The 24,279-nt window shown below is 34.3% G+C and overlaps 1 protein-coding gene across 2 annotated transcripts in view; it reads right to left on the reverse strand.

The window, feature by feature from the left end:
• TRAPPC12 (trafficking protein particle complex subunit 12) overlaps positions 1 to 24,279 on the reverse strand; it is a 189,656-nt gene that overhangs the window by 100,392 nt on the left and 64,985 nt on the right. For both annotated transcript variants that reach the window (XM_007476184.3, XM_007476185.3), the window contains exons 4-5: positions 17,385 to 17,498; positions 13,750 to 13,888 (exon numbers count right to left, since the gene is read on the reverse strand). In XM_007476184.3, the coding sequence (XP_007476246.1) occupies positions 13,750 to 13,888; positions 17,385 to 17,498 (253 nt within the window). The remainder of the gene's footprint in view (positions 1 to 13,749; positions 13,889 to 17,384; positions 17,499 to 24,279) is intronic.

The raw sequence follows: 24,279 nt of genomic DNA on the forward strand, positions 1-24,279 counted from the left end.
TGAATTGAGACCAGAAAGAGGGTTCCCCACCTCTGTCCTGTTGTTAAGTTTGAATTTCAGTCTCCTAGGAGCATTCAGTTTGTGATTGGTAAGGAAGGGTTTTCAGAAGTCTGAACTTTTGCTGCTTCTAAGCCGCCATCTTGACTCTGCCTCTGGAGATTAGCCTTATAACTGGGGAGAGTCTTCAAGGGAGTTTGCTGGAGACTGTGGCTTGGATCGTGGGCTTGGAGGTCAGCTTCAAATTAGACTTCGGGGGCAGGTGAGTGGCTCAGTGGATTGAGAGTCAGGCCTAGAGACAGGAGGTCCTACATTCAAATCTGGCCTCAGCCATTTCCTAGCTGTGTGACCCTGGACAAGTCACTTGATCCTGATTGCCTAGCCCTTATCACTCTTCTGCCTTGGAACAAATGTGTTCCAAGATGGAAGGTAAGGGTTTAAAAAAATTTTTTTAGACTTCGTCAGGTGAGTGAAAGGCTTACTACTTTCCTAGTTTCTTAAGAGACTAGGTTCCATCTTGGAGGAGTTCATGTGGTTACTCACCAGTAGCCTTCCTGGTTGAGAGCTTTAGGTTGTTATTTCCCTTACATTTCTCTATTATTTCCTCTCTATTTGTAAATATTTGTGAATAAATTTCTGACTCAAAACATAATAAGTATTGGTGACCACATAATTTCATACAATTATTATCCAACCATTAAATTTAACCCTTACATTTTCAAAGAAGCAAGTATCTCTTAATTTCATGGTTGCAGTTGCTGTCTATAGCAATCTGAGCTAAAAAATATAAAATCTGACACTGCTTCCATTTCTATTCCTTCTATTTGCCAAGAAGTAATGGGATAAATCATCAAGATCTTTGTTTCTTGTTTAAAATTTTTATATTAAGTTTTGACTGTTAGGGCTAAAATTTATGGTTGGAATGAATATATTTTTAGTTGGTTGCCAGGGATTTAAATTCTAAATCCCAATGAAATACTCAAGTCAGAATGTGATTTTATGGTGGTTTATTTATAATAGAAGGAGGAAATTAAGAAAATGAGAGAGAGAGAGAGAGAGAGAGACAGAGAGAGAGAGAGAGAGAGAGAGAGAGAGAGAGAGAGAGAGACAGAGAGAGAGAGAGACAGAGAGAGACAGAGACAGAGAAAGAGAGAGAGGGAGAGAGACAGAGAGAGAGACAGAGAGAGAGGAAATAGGGAAGGATCGCTGCCCTGGCCTGGTCTGAACCAGGCAGGAATTCAGAGGCCTCATCTAAGGGGTCTCTCCAGAGGCTAGTGACTCCAGAAAGCCAAGAGAAAGGGAGTCCCAAGAGATTGGCCTCTCCAGAGGCTGGCACCTCCAGAAAAGCCAAGAAAAGTTGAGTCAACCTCATCATTCACTACATGATTATCTAAAAAAAGCAGTCTGAGGTCTCATCCTTGAGTTCCTCAAAGGTTGAGTTCCATTACCAAGTCCCTCTCATAGGATGATGTGAAATATAAAGGCAGTTCCTTATGCCATTTCCTGTGTCTCACATGTACCAATGATGGCTTAAACTTGGCTTTGGATGGCTCAGGGAGTCAGTCAGTTGTTTCTGATTTGTCACTTGCAAGCACATATGGGTCATAGACCTTCCTCTCCCACACTTAATCCTTAAGTGGGGGTGTATACATTCCTGGTTGCTAGAATTCTAAAGACTAAGCAAGGTGGAGTAAATCTAAAATTCATACAAGGTAGCTTTTACACTCTCCTTTTCAGTGATTAGAAGTTTCTTAATTATTCTTCACTCAATGCCATTAGAGTGGTATCACCTTTATATATCTGATATTTCTGATATTTCTATTGGTTTCCTTAGTTCTTGCTTTTGTTTTTTCCAGTATGGCAATTCAAATGGTGTACTCTACACATTAGTCAAATAAATAAGATGACAATATACAAACTTGCTGTACTCCTTTCCCAATATGAAATGAATCAGTTTATTCATGTTTGAAGTTAACTTTTCCTTCTTGACCCTCACACTTAGGAGACAGGTAAGGGTACTCCTGTCTTTCTGGGGATTTTTTTTTTGTGATCCACAGAATCAAAAGCTTTAGTATAGTCAATGAAATAGAAATAGATGTTTTTATGGAATTCCTTTGCTTTCTCTATAATCCAGAGAATGGTGGCAATTTGGTCTCTAGTTCCTCTGTCTCTTCAAAATCAGTCTGCTCTTTTGCTGGCTGTGTGAATGAGCAAAATTATTTTGTATTCTGAACATTCTTTGGCATGAGTTTTTTGTTAGAACTCTCATCTTGAGTGGAGTTTATCTTGAGTAACCCTGACCAGTACAGCCCCTCTGCCAAGAACTGATAATGATCCAGGGATGGGCAAAGTGACTAGCACACAGTAAAGTGCTATATGAATATTAGCTATTATGATGGTAATAATAGCATTCTTAATGTAAAAGTTAAAATTAAATCTCAATACTAAAATATGTTTTAGGAGATTTATTAATAATCATTAGAAATAAAGGAATAAAGAGGATACAAAATAAAGAGACCACGTGCCCTTGTCTATTTTGCCCATTTAAAATATGCTTATGCCCATTTAAAATGCGCTTAGCTTACCACCACCACTAAGCTTGTGATAAGCCAAAGAGTTGATGTCAAGCAGGAACGCCTGCTCAATATTTATCCCCTGTCTATAGGAAGTACATAATGACAGGAAGTCACTGGGATCTATGGAAATGTAGTTCCTTTTTTAGGGTAACATTTTCAATTACACACTATACCTATCCAATAAGAGTGTCTAAAGACTGGGAGTTGATTGAAAAAATCAAATTACTCTACCCCATTGAAGTGGAAAAATGCCAACCTTGCTAATAACTCTGGTACCTTAACATGGTAAGAACAATCAATCAATTTCAATCATTCACTGGAATTTTAAAGTACAAAGTACTTGGATTAACTTAAGTGATATTTACAAAAAGTGCTTTGACTGATTTGAGGAAACTTGTTAGCACACTCTGGAGCCTATGTAATATAACCAGGAAGTTAGTTTAGTTTGAGGTCAGAGAGTGGAGAGGAAGGAATAAAGTCTTAGGAAGTTTAATGTAACCAAAAAAACACTGAACTTGGAGTAAAATTCCATCTCAATTATATTGTGTGACTTTGGGGAAGTCACTTCTCTCTTTCTCTAAAACAGCTTCCTCATCTAGAAAATGAGATGGTTGGATTAGCCTAAGCTAAGAAATTTTAGCTCCTTTAGGGAAGAAATATAAGCAACTCCTTTTGAAAAATTTGAGTGGTATAAGAAAAAGTTGAGAAACAATTCACAGTGACATTAATATGCTGATTATGAATAACATTTTACTTATATACTGTTTCATCTCTTATTATGTACAGGCACTGTGGATATAAAGATGAAAGTCAAACAGTTTTTGCCCTCAAGGAGCTTATATTGTATTTGGGGAAATATGCTCAGTTCAGGAGAAGATACAAAATTTTGTTAAGACATAGACCCTAATTACATTACACTTAAGAGACTAAGAGGATGAGGACGATACAATAATAGCAAAAATCATTTGTATTCATATAAGAATATGTATATGGGTAGGATATGGATTGTCTTAGGGAATGAACCTGAGATTTCATTAACAGAATGAATTTCCTTTAAGGAAACTTCCTTTATCCGTTTAGGTAGTTTTCTTTGCAACTTAAAACTGAAGAGAGTTGTTTCAAATACTAAAAGATTGAATGACTTATCTAAGGTTGCCAACCAGTATATTTCTGAGGAACACCTGGGGTCTTTTAAATTCCAAGGTTGACTTTCTATCCATTATGTCACACTGCTTCTTTTGTTCACCTAATGTGACAAGAATTGTCAGACTTCTCTGTCATATACAATATCCTTAAGTCAAACTGTAATATGTTCCTACTCATTCAATATTTCTTTAGTCTAGATAAGTAATAAAAGTTTAAAATAGTAAGAGTTTAGAGCTTTGAAGCACAAGGAAGAAAAAATAAATAATTATTCCCTTATTATTACTGTACTATTTCCTCAAGTCATCTCTCTGTGCATATAATCTTTTAAGCAAAGAAACACTCTCTAGTCCTAACTCATCAAAACCAGGAGCCTCTATCTAATACCTAATTCTCTCCACAGCAGTTTTCTGCTTAAAGAAAATCTCACCACAGTAGCTTTCAAAAGCACATTCCTATTGCTCAGAACCAATACTTGTAGCAAGAATTACTTAACATGTTACTCTCTTCTGATTTGAATCTGGAAATCTGGACACAAGACAAGTTAAAAAAAATGTTAAATAGTGTTTATGTTAACATGTGGGTAAGGATGTTGAAATAACTCTTTTAAAGGCTTTTTGTTTATAATTATTTATTTTTATTAAAAAAATAAAATTAAACAAAAACTCCCCTTGCCTTCCATCTTAAGAGCTAATATTGTGTACTAGTTTCCAAGGCAAAAGAGCAGTAAAGGCTAGGCAATGGAAGTTAAGTGACTTGCCCAGGGCTACACAGCTAGGAAGTATCTGAGCTAACATTTGAACCCTTTATTTCTTTCTCTAGGCCTGGCTCTCAATCCACTGAGTCACCAAGCTGGTCCCTGTAACTCTCTTTAGAAGAGATATGAAAGGGGAAAATGAATATGAAAGAAAAAAGATCCATTTTATATACTTAGCTTATTAATTTACTGTTGTTGTAATGGTCCTACAAACATTCAAATTTCAAAGAATGAAAGCAAATGAGGAAAAAAATGGAAATGAAGTAGGAAAATCATATCGGAGGTGTATATCTTGGTGACCATATTTTTTGTGTGTGTTTATAACTGCTTTTAAATTGCTAAAAGAATGTTTTAAACAAGAACAATATACTCAAACTAGATAATTCCAGAATTCAGAATTAGAGGAAGGAGAGAGTTATAAGAAAGCATAATAATACAACTCAGTCTAAGGAAAAACTTCTTAATAATGAGAACTGAAGGCAAATGGACTGAGTTTCCTCACTGGATACAGGATTCTCTATGACTAGAGGTTTCCAAACAGTGGCTGGATGATCATTTTCTGAGATATTCATGGAGCAGGAAGGAGACTCAATTAGATGGCCACATAGGACCCTTCCAACCAAAAGATTTTATGAAAGTTAAATGAAACAAGAAAAAAAATGAATGTTCTGATGGAAAAAATATAAATCCAGAAAATGAAAAAAGGTTTTAGAAAGGACTTTACTAATTTTAGGCCCTAAATATCTTCAGAAAAATAAATGTAAAAATTCCTTTGAAATAATTCTCTTCCTAGCAGTGTGGTATTGTAGTCTATAAAAAAAGTTACATAAAACAGCTTTAATTTGGCTTCCTTATCTAGTATTAAGTTCAGTTCCTCCTCAGAAGCTACACAAAGAGGTAGCAGTTGGGTGCCTCAGTGTATTGAGAGCCAGGCCTAGAAAAGGGAAGTCCTGGGTTCAAATCTGGCCTAAGACTCTTCCCAGTTGTGTGACCCTGGGTCAGTCACTTGTCCCCCATTGCCTAGCCCTTACCACTCTTCAAGACAGAAGGGTTAAAAAAAAAAACAACACCTACATAAAGAACCCAAAGTAAGATTTTTAACACCAATGAATAGACCCTTCTCTTAGTGTGATATAACATGAAGCCACCCCCCTCTACTTCTAGAACTTCCTTTAGGAGATTGTGTCACAAAGTGTTGTTTTCCAAGGTTTTATTTAAGAGGAAGTCAGATTTAGTAAGGAAATTTAATTTAGCTACCCCTGATTTTCTTTAAAAAAAAAAAAAGTATACTATGCAATTGGGGAATGGCTGAACAAATTGTTGTATATGACAGTGATGCAATGCTATTGTGCTGTAAGAATTGATGATCTAGATGCTTTCTAGATGAACTGGGAGAACTTCATTGAACTGATGCAGAGTGAAATGAGCAGAACCAAAAGAACATTGTACACTGAAAGTAAGACATTGTGGAACAATCCATTGTAACGGACTTTGCTACTAGTTGCAAAGCAACAAGCAGAATACTATCTACACTGAGAGAAAGAACTATGAGAGTAGAAATGCAAAATAACATCACTTTGTCACATGTATATATGGGTATGTGATTTGGGGTTTAGGCTTTTAAAAAATCTCTAGCAAAAATGAATAATATGGAAAACAAGTTATAACATTTATACAACCAGTGGAATTGCTTGTTGGCTCTGAGAGGGGGGAGGGAAGAGGGAAAGGAAAGAAAATGAATCACGTAAACATGGAAAAATATTTAAAAATAAAAATGAATAAATAAAAAGTATATTACATAAACATTTTTATTTTAAGAAATTAAATATAAATATAAATTAAATATAAAAACAGGGGTAAATTGAGTAAATAAAATCATACTACTCTGCTTAAAGTGATTAGAGATCATACTGTAGTACATACTTAATAGGTGAGACTATATCTACCCTGTTCAGTATGTGTGAACATGGCCTTGGCACTATTCTAGAGGAAGTCTATGTGGTTTGCTTGAAAGGCTTGGTCATTGTTGGTTTTTATAAAAGTGAGGAAAACTAGCTGGAATCAGAGATCTGAGCAAGCAGTAAGCCAAAGCCAAGAGAGTGTTTTACCTAAACCACTGAGAAAAAAAACAACAACTTGAGGGTGGGGTTTAGGGAGGCTGAGATAGACTATCATCAGCCTCTTCAAAGGGGCAACTGAAACTTTGGAAGACAGATTTTCCACCTTCATATTGGTGTCCTAGTAATGTCCTGAAAGTGGCAATGGCAGTATCTGTACCAGAATCCAAGGACAGATGGATTGAGACGAGGAAAATAGATTCAAGGCTCTGCACAGGACCTAGCAGAAAAAAACAAACAACTGCATCATACCTAAGGAGAACATTTTGAAGACTCTAGTAAAAGGACTTCCATGAGCTATGAGTTACCTTTTTGCCATCTGTTTCTCTTAAGTTTGGGCCCACTTTCCCCTTGATGCTGTATGTATTTATAAGAGATTTTGTCCCAGACTATTTGGGAGAATGTTTTATATCAACTATTCTACTAGACCATTTTAGTAAATACATTCTAAAATCTAATAAAGTCTGGCTGACTAAATGATAGCTATGGATAATCAGGGGAGGAAAAAAGCTCATGACCTTACCTTTTCATACAGGTTCATGAACTATAGCATTAGAAAGACACCATAACTCCTTCCTGTTGTGCTATAAGAAACAACAAGCAGGATATTCTCTGAACAACCTTACATGAACTGACACAAAGTAAAATGAGCAGAACCAGGAGACCACCAAACATAGTAAAAATAGTATTGTATGATAATCACCTGTGAATGACCTAGCTATTTTTAGCAATATAATGATCCTAGACAATGCTAAAGGAGTTAAGATGAAAAAAGTTATCTTTAGCCAGAGAAAGAACTGATAAGTCTGAATTTAGATTGAAATTTTCTTTATTTTCTTTATATTTCTTGTTTGGGTGTTTTTTGATCTGTGTTTTCTTTCACAACATGACTAATGTGGAAATATGTTTTATATGAATGAACATGTATAACCTACATAAAACTATTTCCTCAGGGGAGGGGAGAGAAGGAGAAAAAGAATTTGGAACTCAATATAAAAAAAACCCCAAATGTTAATGATTTTATATGCAATTGGGGAAAATATTAAATTAGAAAACAGATATAATACTTAAAATGCACCAATGGTATGTAATGAAATCTGATATAATTATGATATTTTGTGGCAATGCTTAAAATAGGATTCTGGTTGTACATTTGCAAATCATTCATAAAGAACTTCTGCTTAAATGTAAAAATAAGTACAAAAATTATAAGTAACTTAAAAAGCCATTTGCAAAATTTTCCTGCCTTCTTCATAAATGTATACTATTCCTCTAAAGTATATTCAAAGCTGAATATCTAGAAGTCTCACAGAGTTTTCTAGAAACTATCTTAACTCATTATTTTGATATCTTCTATCAATGTAGCCAACACTAACTTTTTGGATTTAAATGGTAAGACAATATAGGTAAAGGATCTTGCTTGTTAAGTTTAACTATAAAGGATCAAATACATGATAAAAAATTATTTTTTTAAATTCTCTATAGGGGTTTAATAAACTTAAAAGTTTATGACAGCTTAGTTTCTAAATATCAAACTGGAAGTGTAAAATAACTCTAATTCAATACTTTTTATTATGTGAGATATAATAAAATTTAAACCCCCAATAGATGTAATGTATTACTCAAAATATTACTGGGAGACTTAAAGTTTAAGAAAGTAAGGGATAAAGAAAAAAAGGGAGAAGAAAAGGTCAGAGAGAGAAAGAGAAAAGAAATTGGCTTCTGGAGGTCTATTATTCTAGTCTTTCTTCTCTCTAAATTTTCCATCCAAAGCCACCATAGAAAAGGGTCATACTTTAAGTTTAAATCTCTTCATTTTATGATCAGTTAAAGTGAGGCCCAAAGAGGTTGAATGACATGAGGTCACCAAAGGATTAAAAAATAGATCCAAGGTTTGACTGAACCCATGGCCAAGACCATCAAAGGGCACTAGAATATAGGATCTTTTTTTTTTTTTAATTAAATCATTACTTTTGTCCAAGTTCAAGGCAAAGTATAGTCCTTGTCCTGAACTGCCTCATCAATCAATCTTTCAAGTGGAAGAGAGGAAATGAAAAAAAAAAAAACTCCTTCCACTGATGGGTGACTAGAAGAAAAGCTTATTGTAGCTTATATTTTCCCAATTGCCAGAAGCGTGACAAAAGCAAGCAACTATATGAAATTTCTAGAAATGTCAGAGGCAAAGATAATACTATGCAACTGTTTCTTGGCTGTAGAATAAGGAAAATGACATGATTCTAAGATATGATTTATTATGTTTCTTGTTATGAATATTTTGAATGGGTAAAATTATGCACAATATTTAAATAAAATATATTAAAGCTCATTCATAAAAGTAATTTATTTGTTTGTGTCGCTATAGTCTTTTCTGAAAGTACATTTTAATGACTTGCTTTGCTAATATATTGCAAACTGAAATGAAATAAATGAATCAAAATCTTATGTTTATGCTTGTTATACCACAAAATGAGAAGAAAAATTAGTAAACATCCAGCATATTATTGTGGATGAATGTTAATATACTTTCACTAAAATATACGTATGATTTATGTTTAGTTCACAATTTAAATTAGCTGCTTAATGATGCATAGCTACTATCTTCTCTTTATCCATATCCCAGTGCAATTTAGTTTCAGGCAGAATCAAAAGCATGTTTTCTGATCTGCACACCCTTAGGAAAAAAAATTTTCAACAACAACAAAAATAGGCATTTCTCTTCTCTAACCCAGAAATTTTTCTTCTTCACAATGCCAATCTTGAATTATAAGATATCAATTGTTACCAAGTGGGAAGATGTTATTTCAAGGTGAGTTCACCAGTTTCAGTGTTAAGTAACCTTGGAAATGTCTAACATGGAAACCATTATATGAAATTTTATAAAGTAGTTTAAACATCTGTAAAATTCTGAATCTCTAATTTTCAGACCTACATGGGGTAAAACAGATCATTTCCAAAAATTCCAAGCATGGCTAGGGAACTGGTAGGTCAAAGTCATTAAGAGAAGGCTTTATGTGCTATAAACTAGTACATATTTACCAGCATAAAACAAAAAAATTTTATATTAGTATTATTATTATTAGTAATAATAATCATGGCAGCATGTATATGGTGCTTTAAGGTTTGCACAGTATTTTACAAACATTAGCTCATTTTATCTTCATGATAACCCTAAGAGGCAGGTACTATTACTACCCTCATTTTACAGATCAGGAGACTAAGGTAAACAGTGCTAAAGTGACTTGCCAAAGATTACATAGCAAGTCAGTCTCTGAGATGGATTTGAAACTCAGATCTTTCTGACTTCAAGTCTAGCACTCTATTTACTGTGCCAAAATAATTGCTGATATAAAGAAATGGGTACCAAGTTATAGCTCTTTCTCTATCAGTGTTTCCTATCTACATACCAATGAGATGATGAAATAGGGATGCAAGGAGAAGAATGGAAAAATAAATGTTATGCCTGGGAGCTTAAAGTGCCTAGTAACATTATTACATGAGACCTCCTAGCAGCTTTTTCTTCATTGCTCCTAGTTCTGTCATAATCTCCTTGGTTATGCAAAATAATGAGGAAGACTGACTATTTTTAATCTGATAAATAGATGGATAATCCTAAAACCTTCTTGCAGCCAATCATTTCAATCTCTCACTACTTTACCCTTTTAATTAAAGCTTCTAAAAAAGGTAAAATTACCTTATTCCACCATTTTGAAGTAGATATAATTTCACTGCTTCGATATAGGTGAATATGCTATTTGTAGAGGAATCTCAAGTGACCAAAGGCAGATAACAAGCAAAAAAAGATAATGAGAATTAAGGACATGGGCTAATCCACAAATGAGATAATTATCTCTTGTAGAACTGAAAATCTAATGCATCATTCTGATTTTTATATATCCATCCTTACAGAAAAATGTTAGGAAAATGAGTATGGAGAGTAAAACTCAGAAAAATGACAAACGAGAGAGGACAGATTCAGTCAACTTAATCTTATTCTTAGACAATGGTATGATTAAAATACTGTTCTTTATGATAAGAGTTCATACTCTACTTGCATGCAAATAGTTGAGGAGAAAGATCTGGAAAAGAGTATTATAATTTATTTGGCTGATCTCAGATATAATAGAATCCTAGATATCTGCATAGCTGTATAAAATAAAAAAATATATATAAAATAAAAAAAATAAACTTTCCTGCACCACAACATCTTTGCCAAGTAAAGTTGAATAAGGAGACAATATTAATATTAGTATTTTAGAAATCCTACTTATACAACCAGTTGATTTTAGCCATTTCATTTCTTAGAAACATGAAGGAATGATTGGGGTATACTTAACTTTTCCATTAATCTACACATTTCTTGACATCATTTCTGTTCTGCCATATAAACAAGTGGGAGACAGAAGTTGGGGATGAGGTTGCTAGGATGAGGGGGAGAGAATGTACCTACTTTGGGTAATAGCAGTTCTCTTTATCATGCCTATTTGATGCCACAGAAAGAATCACTACACATCACTCAGAAGATAGCAAATGATATAGGTTGGCAGAATTAAAGTGATGCCATTAACCTGGGGAACAATTCTGCTTCTTCACCGGTATCTCTAACCTCTATGTGGCTACTCTGAAAGGTATTTTTCCAGATTGGGCAGATAACAGTCTCAGAGTGCTCTTTCCCTGATGAGACATCTGAAATACTGTATTGCTGTTGCTGGGTAGTTTCCTCCTAGTTCTGCACACTTTACTTTGTATCAATTCTTGTAGGTCTTTCCAAGTTTTTATGAAATCACCCTGCTCATAATTTCTAAAAGTAGTACTCTTTTACAAACATATACCACAATTTGTTTAGTCATTTCCCTAACTGAGGAACATTCCTTTAGATTTCCAATTCTTTGAACCACATAAAGAGATGCTATAAATATTACTTCTCAAATAGGCCTTCTCTCTCTTTGGGATTCAGAACTACTTGAAGTTGGATCAAAGGATATGTGGTTTTATAGTCCTTTGCATAGTTCTAAATTGCCCTCTAGAATAGATGGATTAGTTAAATATTCCATCAACAAGGCATCAGTGTCCTAATTTTGCCAAGTCTCCTTCCACTTTTATAAATTTCCTTTACTGTTAATCTGAGAGGTACGAAGTGGTAACTCAAGATTTTTTAAATTTGGATTTCTTTAGTCAATAGTGATTTAGAATATTTTTTTCATGACTATAGTTTTGTTCTCTTCACCTGAAAACTGCCTGTGCATATCCTTTGACCATTCATCAATTAGGGAATGACTTGTATTTGAATAGTTTTGGCTCAGTTCTCTATATATTTGAGAAATGAGGCTTTCATCAGAGAAATTTACTACAAAATTTCCACCCAGCTTTATCCTTCTCTTCTAATCTTGCACTGGTTTTGTTTGTACAAAAACTTTTAAATTTAGTATCAAAATTATTGATTTTATATCTCATAATGTTCTCAATCTCATTTGGTCATAAATTCTTCCTTTATCCAAACATCTGAAAGATCAACTATTTCATGCTCCCCTAATCTGGTTATGGCATTCCCCTTTCTGTCTAAATCACATGCTCATTTTGACCTTATCAAACTCTGTATAAGGTGTGAAATATTGGTCTATATCAATTTCTGCCACACACTTTTTCAGTTTTCCCAGAAGTTTTTGTCAAATAGTGAATTCTTGTCCCCAAAACTGGGATCTTTGGGTTTATTGAACTAAATTACTGTGGCTATTTACAACTGTGTATTATGTATCTAATCTAGTCCATTCATCTACCACTCTATTTCTTAGCTACACTAGATTGTTTTGATGATTACTGCTTTATAGTATAGTTTGAGATCTGGTTCCACCAGACCACCTTCCTTCATATTGTTTTCATTAATTTATTCCCTTGATAATTCTCTGGAGGTATTCAAACAAGGCTGGGTATGCTTTAGTGGACATTCCTTTTTTGTATGGGTAGGACTGGATATGATCTGAAGTTCCTTCTAACTGAGATTCTGTGATATATTTTGTGGTTAAATTTCTTGACAGCATGATTTACTTCTCTGTTTCTGGCATCCATCAAATGGAAATGATAATATCTTTGTTACCCATTGCTACAAGGAGTTGTGAAGATGACAAGAATGTGTGAAAGGGGTTTATAATCCAAAGAGATCATATTTACGAAGCACGTAGCATCACTGTGTCTGGCACGGAGTAGGCATTTTTAATAAATGCTGTCATATATATATATATATATTGCACACACATATATATATATGATATAATAAATACTATTTCTCCATAACCACTCTCTAATTCCCTAAAATTTTTCAGTTTCTTTTGCTGGATTCTCTTCTTTCCTTATGTCCTTTAAACTACTAATACCTGTAATGATTATATCTCTGCTCTCTTTCCTCTGAATATTTCTTGGATAGCTTACTCACTATTGAGGTTTCAATTACTACTTGCCAGTAAATGACTTCTAAATTTACACTGATGTTCTTGACTTCTCATCCTCCTTGCTAAAAGTGCATTGTTATTTACTCTAAACAGGTACACGTTCCCAATGTTCCTATCACTCTCAGTGGCACATACTTTTTAAGGCTTCAAGAACATCAACCTGTAATTTTTGACTCAGTTCTCTTTTCTGTTCACATTACATTTGTACTAAAGTCATGTCGTTTCATCTTCAACAGTATGTTTTAGATTTGACCTCTTCTCTTTTTTTAATATCCTCATGGCTCAAGTATTGCATTAATCTGGCTAGCTAGTATTCCTGCTTCTAGGCTTTTTCTGCTTTCGTTTTCAAACTATGTAATATTCCTATCCTCTGTAAAATTTGTCAAAGAAATCATTCTTTAAATTAGTAAGGTGAAGGGGGCAGCTGGGTAGCTCAGTGGATTGAGAACCAGGCCTAGAGATGAGAAATCCTAGGTTCAAATCTGGCCTCAGATACTTCCCAGCTGTGTGACCCTGGGCAAGTCACTTGACCCCCATTGCCTAGCCCTTACCACTCTTCTGCCTTGGAGCCAATACACAGTATTGTGAGTAAATTCTACACATTTCATTTTATGTAAGATTATGGAAACATAAAGGGAAAAAAATCTCAGTAATTTTAAAATTCAAAGCAAGGAAAATCTCTTTATGCTCATAGCTCAGTAATGAGTCGGCCTTACCCCTTCGGCCAGGATATACATGAGGGTAGTACTCATAATAAAGATCAGGCTGGTCCAGATTCCCAAAAGGCTCAAATTCCACTTCAGCATTCTGGAAAAGGCTCAGTTTCACTAACAGGGCCAGCCTCACGAACCAGAGCTAAACATGAAAAAGTGAGGGAAGACAATTATTATCTCAAAGATAAAAATTTGAAATTTCTCTTTTCTACTTTATTTAGTATGGCTTTATGCATGTTAAACAATTCCATAAATATATTTTGTACACATGAGGGAACACAAATACAACTTTTTAAGTAAGAAATGTAAGTTTTATTAGTTGTATAGATTTGATTATTTTAGTAAGAGGATAGCTTCATTCTTATTGGGTCTCATTATTTTTTTAAACTGCATTACTGTATAACTCAGGCAGTATGGAAATTACTTTGCATTTCCTGAGTATCCACCAATGAAAATCAAGGATATGCTAGTCTGGTAGTAGGAAGTTAATTTGAGATTTAACATTTGCTACTAATAATCTACAAAGTAGATAATTAATAAAAAGTTGAATTTCATTAATAAATATTTTCTGACTTGTTCTTAATCACTGTTTTTCAATGAAGATTGCAAAATGGTCACCTCTAAATCTTCATGGTTTTTTAAATTAACATTTTATATTAACAAGTGTCATAAAACTTCAAAATGGCATGTTTGCTAGGCCATCCATGTAAATTAGTTTAACAAAGTTCAGGATATTTAACACTTAATATTCACATACTTACTTGTCTGCATTAATCTAGTAAATCTTAACCCCCATGAATTGTTCAAATTAAACCATTCTTTTTAGGCACTTCTTGCAGATAGTATTCACGATCTTGTCTTTGAATCTTTGGACAAGTTCTTCTGAACATATTTAACAACCTCTTCTGTTTTGCCTACCATATCATTCCAATTTTCCTCTTCCACTGCTATCCAATTTACATAGGAAATCCTGAACTGATTTGACATGTTCTATTTTTCCTCCTTTCCCCCCAACCTGTTTAGTGGACTAGTATTGGGCTCATGCCAGAATCATGGTTTTGGAAATGATACTTGTGCTACTCATTCCTCATAGAGTAATGAGGAAAATATTCTGTAAGTAGTAAAGAGGGATGTTATTGAGCTTGTCTTTTCTATCCCATATAAGGCAATTTCTTTGAGGGCAAAGACTTATTTATCTTTCAGGTAGCTCAATAAATATTGTTTTAAATCTAGGTCTCATCCAAAATAGAAAAGAAACTATGTGCACACATATACATATATACATTTAAACATAAATACACGCACCTCTTCTGAAAAAATTATACATAATTACCAAATTTTAAAATTGGATTTATTTGGAGGAAACAGATTTTTTTTCCCTAAAAGAAAACATTTCTTGTTTGTAGGAATCAGTGATTGTTAGCCATTGCTCCTGTAACCTGAAGCACAAATTCTACAGAACTTAGAACTTAGAACTCTTTTCCTAAGGGGGAGTAAACCCTCTGGAGTGCCAAGACCCCTAGAGTCTACCATCTTTCTTTCCTAAAACAGGAAGCTAGCTAAGAGATATGATGTCTTTAAAATCAAGATAATCTTTATTAAGCAAAGACATACATATACATGGGAACAAATTCATCTAGTACCAAAAAGCACACTGTATAGGTGACTAGCAGTTACTTTTATAATTCTTAGTGAAGGGAAGTGAGAAAGGGGTTTGGAAGGGGCCAATCCAGGGAGGGATCTGGGGTAGAAAGTTCTCAGGAGAATTATGAAGGATTCTCGAGTGCAAGGGGGAACAAAGACATCTCTGATATGTGCTTTTATCACAAGACTGTCAAAGAAGAGTATGAAGTAACTCAGTCTCAAGATTTCAACAACAATACAATGACCCACTGAGTCTTAGGGCCAGATGTCTCCTAGTTGAGGCCAAGTGATAAAGTCAATCAGAGATAGAGAAATTGGGACCAGAAATCAGAGATATCAAGTCTGGGCAGAAGGACTTTGGTTATCTTATCTCAGAGACTGTGAGAGCTGGATGAGCCAATGTCCAGACAGGCTGTAATTCTGAAAGACAGTCAGTTTCTTCAAGTTACTCTGGGTCCTAAAGACAATTTATTTTAGACATCTTCATCACACAAACAAGGGCAACTCTAGCAGAACAGGATGGTTATCAAGATAACTTACATACTTCAAAACTCTTTTTAGTGTCATGTCTAGCATATGTCATGACATAACCATCATAGAACTATTCAATCATGACATGGTAATCTGGTATCATCTTTCTCTGTACCTTTTACCTTGTCATTTCCACCACAATCTTGGTAAAAACTCTTAGCCTTTCCCTAATTTCACTACTGCTCCTACTCTAGTTCCTGTCTATCTCTCCCATGTGGGATAAGATCTCTTTGGTTATTAAACCAGAATAGTAATCAATTTCTAGATAAATTTAGAGACCCTCATCACTATACCTCATTTCAGAAACAGAGAAAACTTAAGAGTCAAAAACATCAAAATAGTTTTCACAGTTGAAGAGCAGTTTGACAGTCTGGTTGCTCTCAACTGTCCACCCTTACACCATTTTTTTTTACTATACTTGTGGTCAGTTATAAAGGTTATAAATCCCATCCCTCTATATAATCTACTATTCCTGTCTGTCCTATATAATTTATTTATAAATGAGAAGTAGAACCCACGTCACTGAATAAACCCTGGGTAAAAGTGTGAACTCTTTGGGTTAGGGAACTCAAAAGAGTGACCCTTTTCTTGGAGTTTTTATTTATTTATTAAAACAACAACAACAACAAACCTTACCTTCTGTCTTAGAATTGATACCAAGTTTTGGTTCTAAGGCAAAAGAACAGTAAGAACTATTTTTATGGGGGTTAAGTTACTTGTGCAGATTCACAAAGTTAGGAACTATCTACGGCTATTCAAAATCAGACAAAACAGGACATTCAAAATAGAATAATATCTTTTTTTCATAATGATATAGATATGCAAAGTACTAGAAGAACTCAATGTGTTGGACTAGACAAAGAGGGACATGGATGGATTGTGATTTAAATGCATAAATGGAACCCCCACACTGAGGAGATGACAGATTTACTGAAATAAAGGAGGATGAATTATAATGCTTATATATCTATAGGGGGTATAATCTATAATCCAACTTCAGAAATTTTTAGTATCCTCTCCTTTTATTTTTTTTTAAACCTTCACCTTCCATTTTGTAATCAATACTATGTATTTGTTCTAAGACAGAAGAGTAATAAAAACTAGGCAATGGGGATTAAATGACTTGCCCAAAGTTACATAGCTGAGGCCATATTTGAATCCAAGACCTCCCAACTCCAGGCGCTGTTCTCAATCCACTGAGCCACCTACCTGCCCTTTTATCATTTCATTTTAGGAAGATATTATAGTACTTTGAACAAGTTGATAACGATGATTTCATCCACAAAATTTCTAATAGTTACAATAACTCAAATCAACTTTTAAGTAGTTGTGAAAATAGCACATGAGCACCATAACTGCTCCTTCTGTTTCTCAAAGTCCTAATGCTTCTCCAACTCTACTTTTCCAATGACACAACTTTTACAGAGAAATGGCAGGATAAAACAAACTAATGGAGGTGGTACCTGTAGAGAATCTGTTGTGTGACTGGTAGGTAGACCACTTTTGCCATAGCCTTGGCCATGGGCTGTAAGAAGTCGTCCACACAGGTCAACTGCTGCTCTCCAGTTTTTGCTGTTCTGTTTTATTAAAAAAAAAAAAGAATAAGTTACAAATGAAGTCACTGAAATGCACAGCTGCTTACTTTGCTTGAAGCTCCTGCATATAGCCATTAGTAATAATGACAAGGTCAGTAAAGCTGGCCAGTAAAACAGGGAATGCCATTTGTCAAAGCTGCATGTGTAATTAGGCAATAAGAGAAGCCAAGCATGAGATACAGTTTAAGATGATCAGATCACTAAAATAATAAAGTCTATACAAATAAGTATATATTCCTTATGAGGATTTTCCAATTTCATTCTTTTATTTTCGTAATAATGCAAGAACATTTAGTTTTATTGCATATATTTTGACCATTAAAATATGTTGAATATGTCTAACTTTTATATATGTAAAAGCTGTAGAAATGACCAAATGTTAAATGATCTTATTTTTAATACCAGATACTAAAGGATTTTCCCCCCCACAAATAAAGGCTTATATCTACTCAAATAATTCAATCGATACTTCAAGTATCTGTAATTTCCTTTAACGTTATCACTGCTATATGAGAATTACCTAGGTACATAAATGAACTAAATTGAAGAGGGGAATTTAAGCTACTTAAGAGAACATAAGTAGGTATTAATACTTAATGATGAATATTTTCAAATACTTCTGAAGTATTCATTTACATAAAACTTATGATACATATTATTAAAAACATTATTAATTTCCATTAAAGTAATCCCAATACTTGGGAAATATTTTTATCAGACTTTGAGTTGCTACGTATGTTTTTAAAAATATGAAAACTGCATTTTAAAATATGCTGCAATTTATAATGTTTACTAATTCTAATTATATGTATCAAGTATTAATTTAAATACGTGATTTTCTCATTATAAAAATGTATTTTATTTTACCCTTCTTTAACTCATGATATTGTTAAATTATATGTATATACTATATAATAGTATATATATACATATATATATAATATGTATACATATATGCATATATATGTGTCAATACATATATAAATATGGTTATGAAGTAGAAGATTAAGAAGAAAATTTCAATTTTATTATGCTGGGAAAACACATGCACATATACATAACTGCCCTCAGTCTGAAATGCTAACCATATGAACTAAACAGAAAACATTTATAAAAGAGTAATAAGAAAATAAGTAATTAAAAGGAGCAAGGACTAGACCTATAATTTCATTTACATAGGCAACTCCCAGATGAGGAAACTCTATTAATGCAGCATGTCAGCACTTTCTCCCCAACTTAAACTCTTAAGAGTGTTGCTTTGAGAACTGAAAGGTTAAGTGACTTGCTTTTGCTTTAGTAATTGACTTGATTAAAAAACGGATGTCATTCTTAGCAAATGGGCAGAGAACATGATGATGGGGGAACAATGAACCTGTTGGATGGCAAACTATGTGGTAAGATCTAATAAGGTAAATTTAATATGGATAGATATAAAGTCATGTAACCGTTTTAAAAATCACCTTCAGAAATATAAGATGGGGTAGATATCAATAAACAATTCCCATTGCAAGATAAAGTAGAAAGTGCTGGATTTAGAGTCAGAGGATCTGGATTCAAATCCTGGCTTTGTTACTGTAGTATGTGACCTTAGGCAAGTAACCTTTCTTGGTCTCAGTTTGCTCATTTGTAAACCTGAGGAAAGGACTAGATAGATAACCTTTGAGGTCCGTCCCACCTCTAAATCTATGATGCTGTAATCTGATGATATAGGGTTTTAAGTTTCTAAAAGCTCACCCAAGAAAGTTAACCTGACTAGAGTACATTAAAGAAGTCCTTCTGGGGTAGAGTCAAGATGGTGGAATAGAAGCAGGGAAAGCTTGACCCACAGTGAGAATCCTTTCCAACCAAACTTAAAATAATGCTTCAAAATGAATACTTGTGTAAAAGAAGCAACAAAGAAATGGAGTGAAGCCATTTTCCTGTAAAAAAACAACTTGAAAGGCAGGCAAGAGTCTGGTTCACTGGGGTGAGGGGAGCACAGCCTTCTGTAAGGTTCCATCAAGGAGAACTGGTGCAAACCAAAAGCACCCCCTCACCCTCCAGTCTACTGTTCCAGGTTCTGAACCTGGGTCCAAGCCAATGTGAAGACCCACAGACCCTGAAACCCTGCCTAAGTAATAGTAGTGCAACCCCATGTGCACTTTCTAAGACCTAGCCTAGGGCAGTTCAGTGTGCCCAGCTGGTATAGGCCCAGAAGAAGGCTCTGAGGCCCTACCCAAGCCCAAATCAAGGCCCTAAGCCCAGGGCAAGGCTATTGGCAAGGTGCCTAGCTGGTGAGAGCTTAGGTGGAGGCCCAGAGCTCCAACTAAATCTCAAGGACAGGTTAGAAGCCCCAGGGCAAGTTGGTCTACAGTGTGCCTGACTTAATCAAATCCAGAGTGAGAGCCAAAGCCTCTTCCCATATATACCCTGAGCTCCAGAACAGGGTAGGTCACCATTCTCTGAGCTCTGCAAGCCATCAGCAGTCCCAAGGAGTGACTGAATCAGCATTGGGAGGTTGCTATTAGAGCTCTCAGCCCACAGGTTATTATACAACTTTGGAATAAATGAAATTTACAGAAACCCAGAAAAAGAGCTAAAAGTAGCAACAAGGAAAAACTGAAGTTTAAGAGAGTTTCCTCTACCCTGAGAACAGAATTCACTTTTAAGATAAAAGTAAGAGCCAAGAAAAAGGCTAGGAAAATGAGCACAGATTAAAAAAAAAAAAGAATTAAAAAACCTTAACCATACAAAAATTTTATGAGGAAAAAGAAGAGTAAGGCATAGACTCAGAAGAAATAATGAAAGCAAAGCAGCTACATGTAAAACTTAAAAAGAAAAATATGAATTGGTCTTAGGTTCTGGAAGAGCTAAAAAGAGACTTCAAAATCAATTAAGAGAGGTAGAGGAAAAATGAGGAAGATAAATAAAAGACATGCAAAGCACATATGACCAAAGGAAAAAGTAGTACAAATATCCATTGAAGAAAATAGTATCATAAAAACTAGAACTGAACAAATGGAAAAGGAAGTTAAAAAGCTCAAAGAAGAAAATCATTCTTTAAAAATTGAAATTGTACAATTAGAAGCTAATGTCTTCATGATATCAAGAAACAATAAAACAAAATTAAAAGAATGAAAAAAAAGAAAACATGAAATATCTCAGTGAAAAATCGACTGATCTGAAAATAAATCCAAAGGAGACAATTTAAGAAATACTAGACTACTTGCAAGCCATGATAAAAAAAAAAAAGCCTAGTCATCACATTAAAAGAAATTATCAAAGTAACTTTCCTTCCTAGTCTTGAAAAAAGAGGGCAAAATAGAAACTGAATTTACAGATCTCCTCCTGAAATAAATCCCCAAATGACAATTCCCAGATATATAATAGCTAAATTTAAGAGCCCCCCAAGCCAAGGAGAAAACTACAAGCAGCCAGAAAGAAATAATTCAAATACCATGAAGCTACAATTAGGATTACACAGAATTCAACAGCTTCCACATTAAAGGACTGGAAGCTTTGGAATAGGCTATTCCCAAAAGCAAAAGAACTAGGTTTATGACCCAGAATCATCTATCCAGCTAAATTGAGTATATTTTTTTTTCAGAGGAAAAATAGTTATTTAAGAAAACAGAAGATTTCCAAGCATTTCTAATGAAAAGACCAGGCCTAAACAGAAAATTTGATGACAAAATACAAGACGGAAGAGAAGCATAAAAAGCTAAATAAGGAGAAAATTTAAGGGACTCAATAAGGTCAAACTGTTTCCACTATATTGAAAGATGAAATTAGTAATTCTTATCAACATTATATCAGTTAGAAGGAGTATACATAGAAGTTTGGGAGTAAAATGATTAGGATGATAGGATATGAAAAAAAAAGGATCAAAGGGTGAAAAAGAGGACTGCAGTGTAAGAAAAGAGAATGGAGAGGTGGAATGAGGGTAAATTATCTCATCTAAAAAGGTGCAAAAAACTATTACAGTGGAGGGAAGTTTGAGGGTGGTAATGGGCAATGTTTTAAACCTTATGCTCATCATAGTTGGCTCAGAGAAGAAATAACAACTATACTCTTTCAGGAATAGAATCCTACCTTACTATTCAGAGAATTAGGAGGGGAACAGGACAAGGTGTGTGTTTGGGGGAGAGGAGAAGGTTGGGTGAAATAGGGGTTGTTGACTAAAAAAAAATACCTGTGAGGAGAGACAGAGTAAAAGACAAAAGAAAGAGCAGGATGAAAAGGGGAAAATAAGATAGAAGGGAATACACAATGGGTAATCATAACTTTAAGTATAAATGGGATCAACTTTCCCATAAAATAGGAGTAGATAGTATAGTGGAATAAAAACCCAAATCCTACTATACACTGTTTACAAGAAATACATTTTGAGAAAGGGAGACACATAAAGAGTAAAAGTAAAGAACTAAAGCAGAATTATAAATGAGCTTCAATAGGAAATAGATATTAAACTATATTAGTGGGAGACACCAGCTTCTCCCTTTCAGATTTAGATAAACTGAACCAAAAAATAAACAAGATTGAAGTGAAGGAAGTGAATGAAATTCGAGAAAAGTTAGAACCAATAGATCTCTGGAGAAAACTGAATGGGAATAGAAAGGAATATAAGTCCTTTTCAGTAGTATATTGTACCTGCACAAAAACTGACCATGTATTAGGGCATAAAAACTTCATAACCAAATGCAGAAAAGCAGAAATAATAAATACATTCTTTTTGGATCATAACACAATAAAAATAATGTCCATTGAAAGACAAATCAAAAAATAATTTGAAACCGAAAACTAATGTTAAAAAAGATATGGTTCAAAATCTGCAGGGATCTAGGAGAAAAAAACACTATTCATAAGCAAAGGATAAACTATGGGAGTGGAAACACCGAGGAAAAGCAACTGCCTGAATACAGCGGTTGAGGGGACATGACAGAGGAGAGACTCTAAAAGAACACTCTAATGCAAATATTATCAACAAAGCAATGGGTTCAAATCAAGAAAACATCTAATGCCCAGTGGATTTACGCGTCGGCTATGGGGGGTGGGGGGAGGAAAAGAAAATGATCTATGTCTTTAACGAATAATGCTTGGAAATGATCAAATAAAATATATTTTAAAAAAAAGATATGGTTCAAAAAGCAAATTATGGAAATAATAATTTCATTAAGTAGAGTCAGAATGAGGAGAAAAAAATACCAAAATTTATAAGATGTAGCCAAAACAATACTTAGGGGAGAATTTATATCTTTAAATGCTTACATAAAAAAAAAAAAAGTAGAGAAAAAGCAGATTAATGAAGTGGGCATACAACTTAAAAAATGAGAAAAATAACAAATTAAAAATCCCCAATTAAGAAGTAAATTGGAAATTTTAAAAATCAAAGGAGAAATTAATAAAATTGAAAGTAAGAAAACCAATGAATTAATATATAAGGCTAGGAGTTAGCTTTATGAAAAAACATAATAAAATTGATAGAGTATTGGTTAATTTGATTAAATAGGAAAAAGAAAATCAAATTAGCAGAATAAAAAATAAGAAGGGTGGATTCACCATCAATGAAAAGGAAATTAAAGTAATCATTAGAAGCTCTTTTGCCAAATTATATGACAATAAATCTGACAACTTAAGGGAAATGAATAAATGTTTAGGAAAATATAAATTGCCCAGATTTAATAAATGAAGAAATGGAATACTTAAATAATTTGATCTCAGAAAAAGAAATTGCACAAACCATCAATGAACTCCCTAAGAAAAAATCCCCAAGGCCAAATGGATTCACAAGTGAATACTATCAAATGTTTAAAGAATTATTCTCATTACTGTAAATATTATTTAGGAAAATAGGCAGAAAAAGAATCCTACCAAATTCTTTTTATGACACAAACATGGTGCTGTTATCTAAGCCAGGAAGAACAAAAACAGAGAAAGAAAATTATAGGCCAATTTCATTAATGAATAAAGATGGAAATTTTTTAACTAAAATAGTAGCAAGGAGATGACAACAATATATCACAAGGATCTTTCACTATGACCAGGTAGAATTTATACCAGGAATGCAGGGCTAGTTTAATATCAGGAAAACTACTAGCATAACTAATCATATCAATAATCAAATTAACAGAAATCCATACATGAATATCTCAGAAAATTCAGAAAAAGCCTTTGACAAAATACAAAACCTATTCCTATTAAAAACACTAGAAAGCATAGTAATAAATGGGTTATTCCTTATAATAAATAGTATCTCTCTAAATCACCAGCTAGTATCATCTACAATGGGAATAAGTTAGAAGCCTTCTTAATAAGATCAAGAATGAAGGAAGTATGGGAGTTCTGGTCAAGATGGTGGCTTAGAGAGAGCTAAAGTTCAGATCTAAGGAAACCCCTTCCTTACCAATCTCAAACTGTATGCTCCTATGACACCGAAATTCAAAACAAACAACAGGATAGATCTAGGGAACCCTCCTCCTGGACCTGGACCTTTATCAAAAGGTACAACCCCCCAAAATCCAGAACCCGAGATCACTCGGATCTAAGGGATAGGCAGAAGGAAGGTCCCAGGACCCATCCCCCCCAACCCAGAGCACTGAGTCCAGGGCAGCAGCGGGAACCTAAGAGCCAGCAAAAGGACCCCAGGGCCAGCTATTCTGAAGGCTGCACCCTGAAAACAACCTGAGCCAGTTGTGGGGGCATCCAGATAGCAGGGAAACAGAGAGAGACAGAGGGGAGCCTGTAGCCCCCTGACTGGTTCCTTCCGTCTGAGTCTCAGGTAAGG

Source organism: Monodelphis domestica, chromosome 1 (genome assembly GCF_027887165.1).
Source record: "Monodelphis domestica isolate mMonDom1 chromosome 1, mMonDom1.pri, whole genome shotgun sequence".
Lineage (NCBI taxonomy): Eukaryota > Metazoa > Chordata > Mammalia > Didelphimorphia > Didelphidae > Monodelphis > Monodelphis domestica.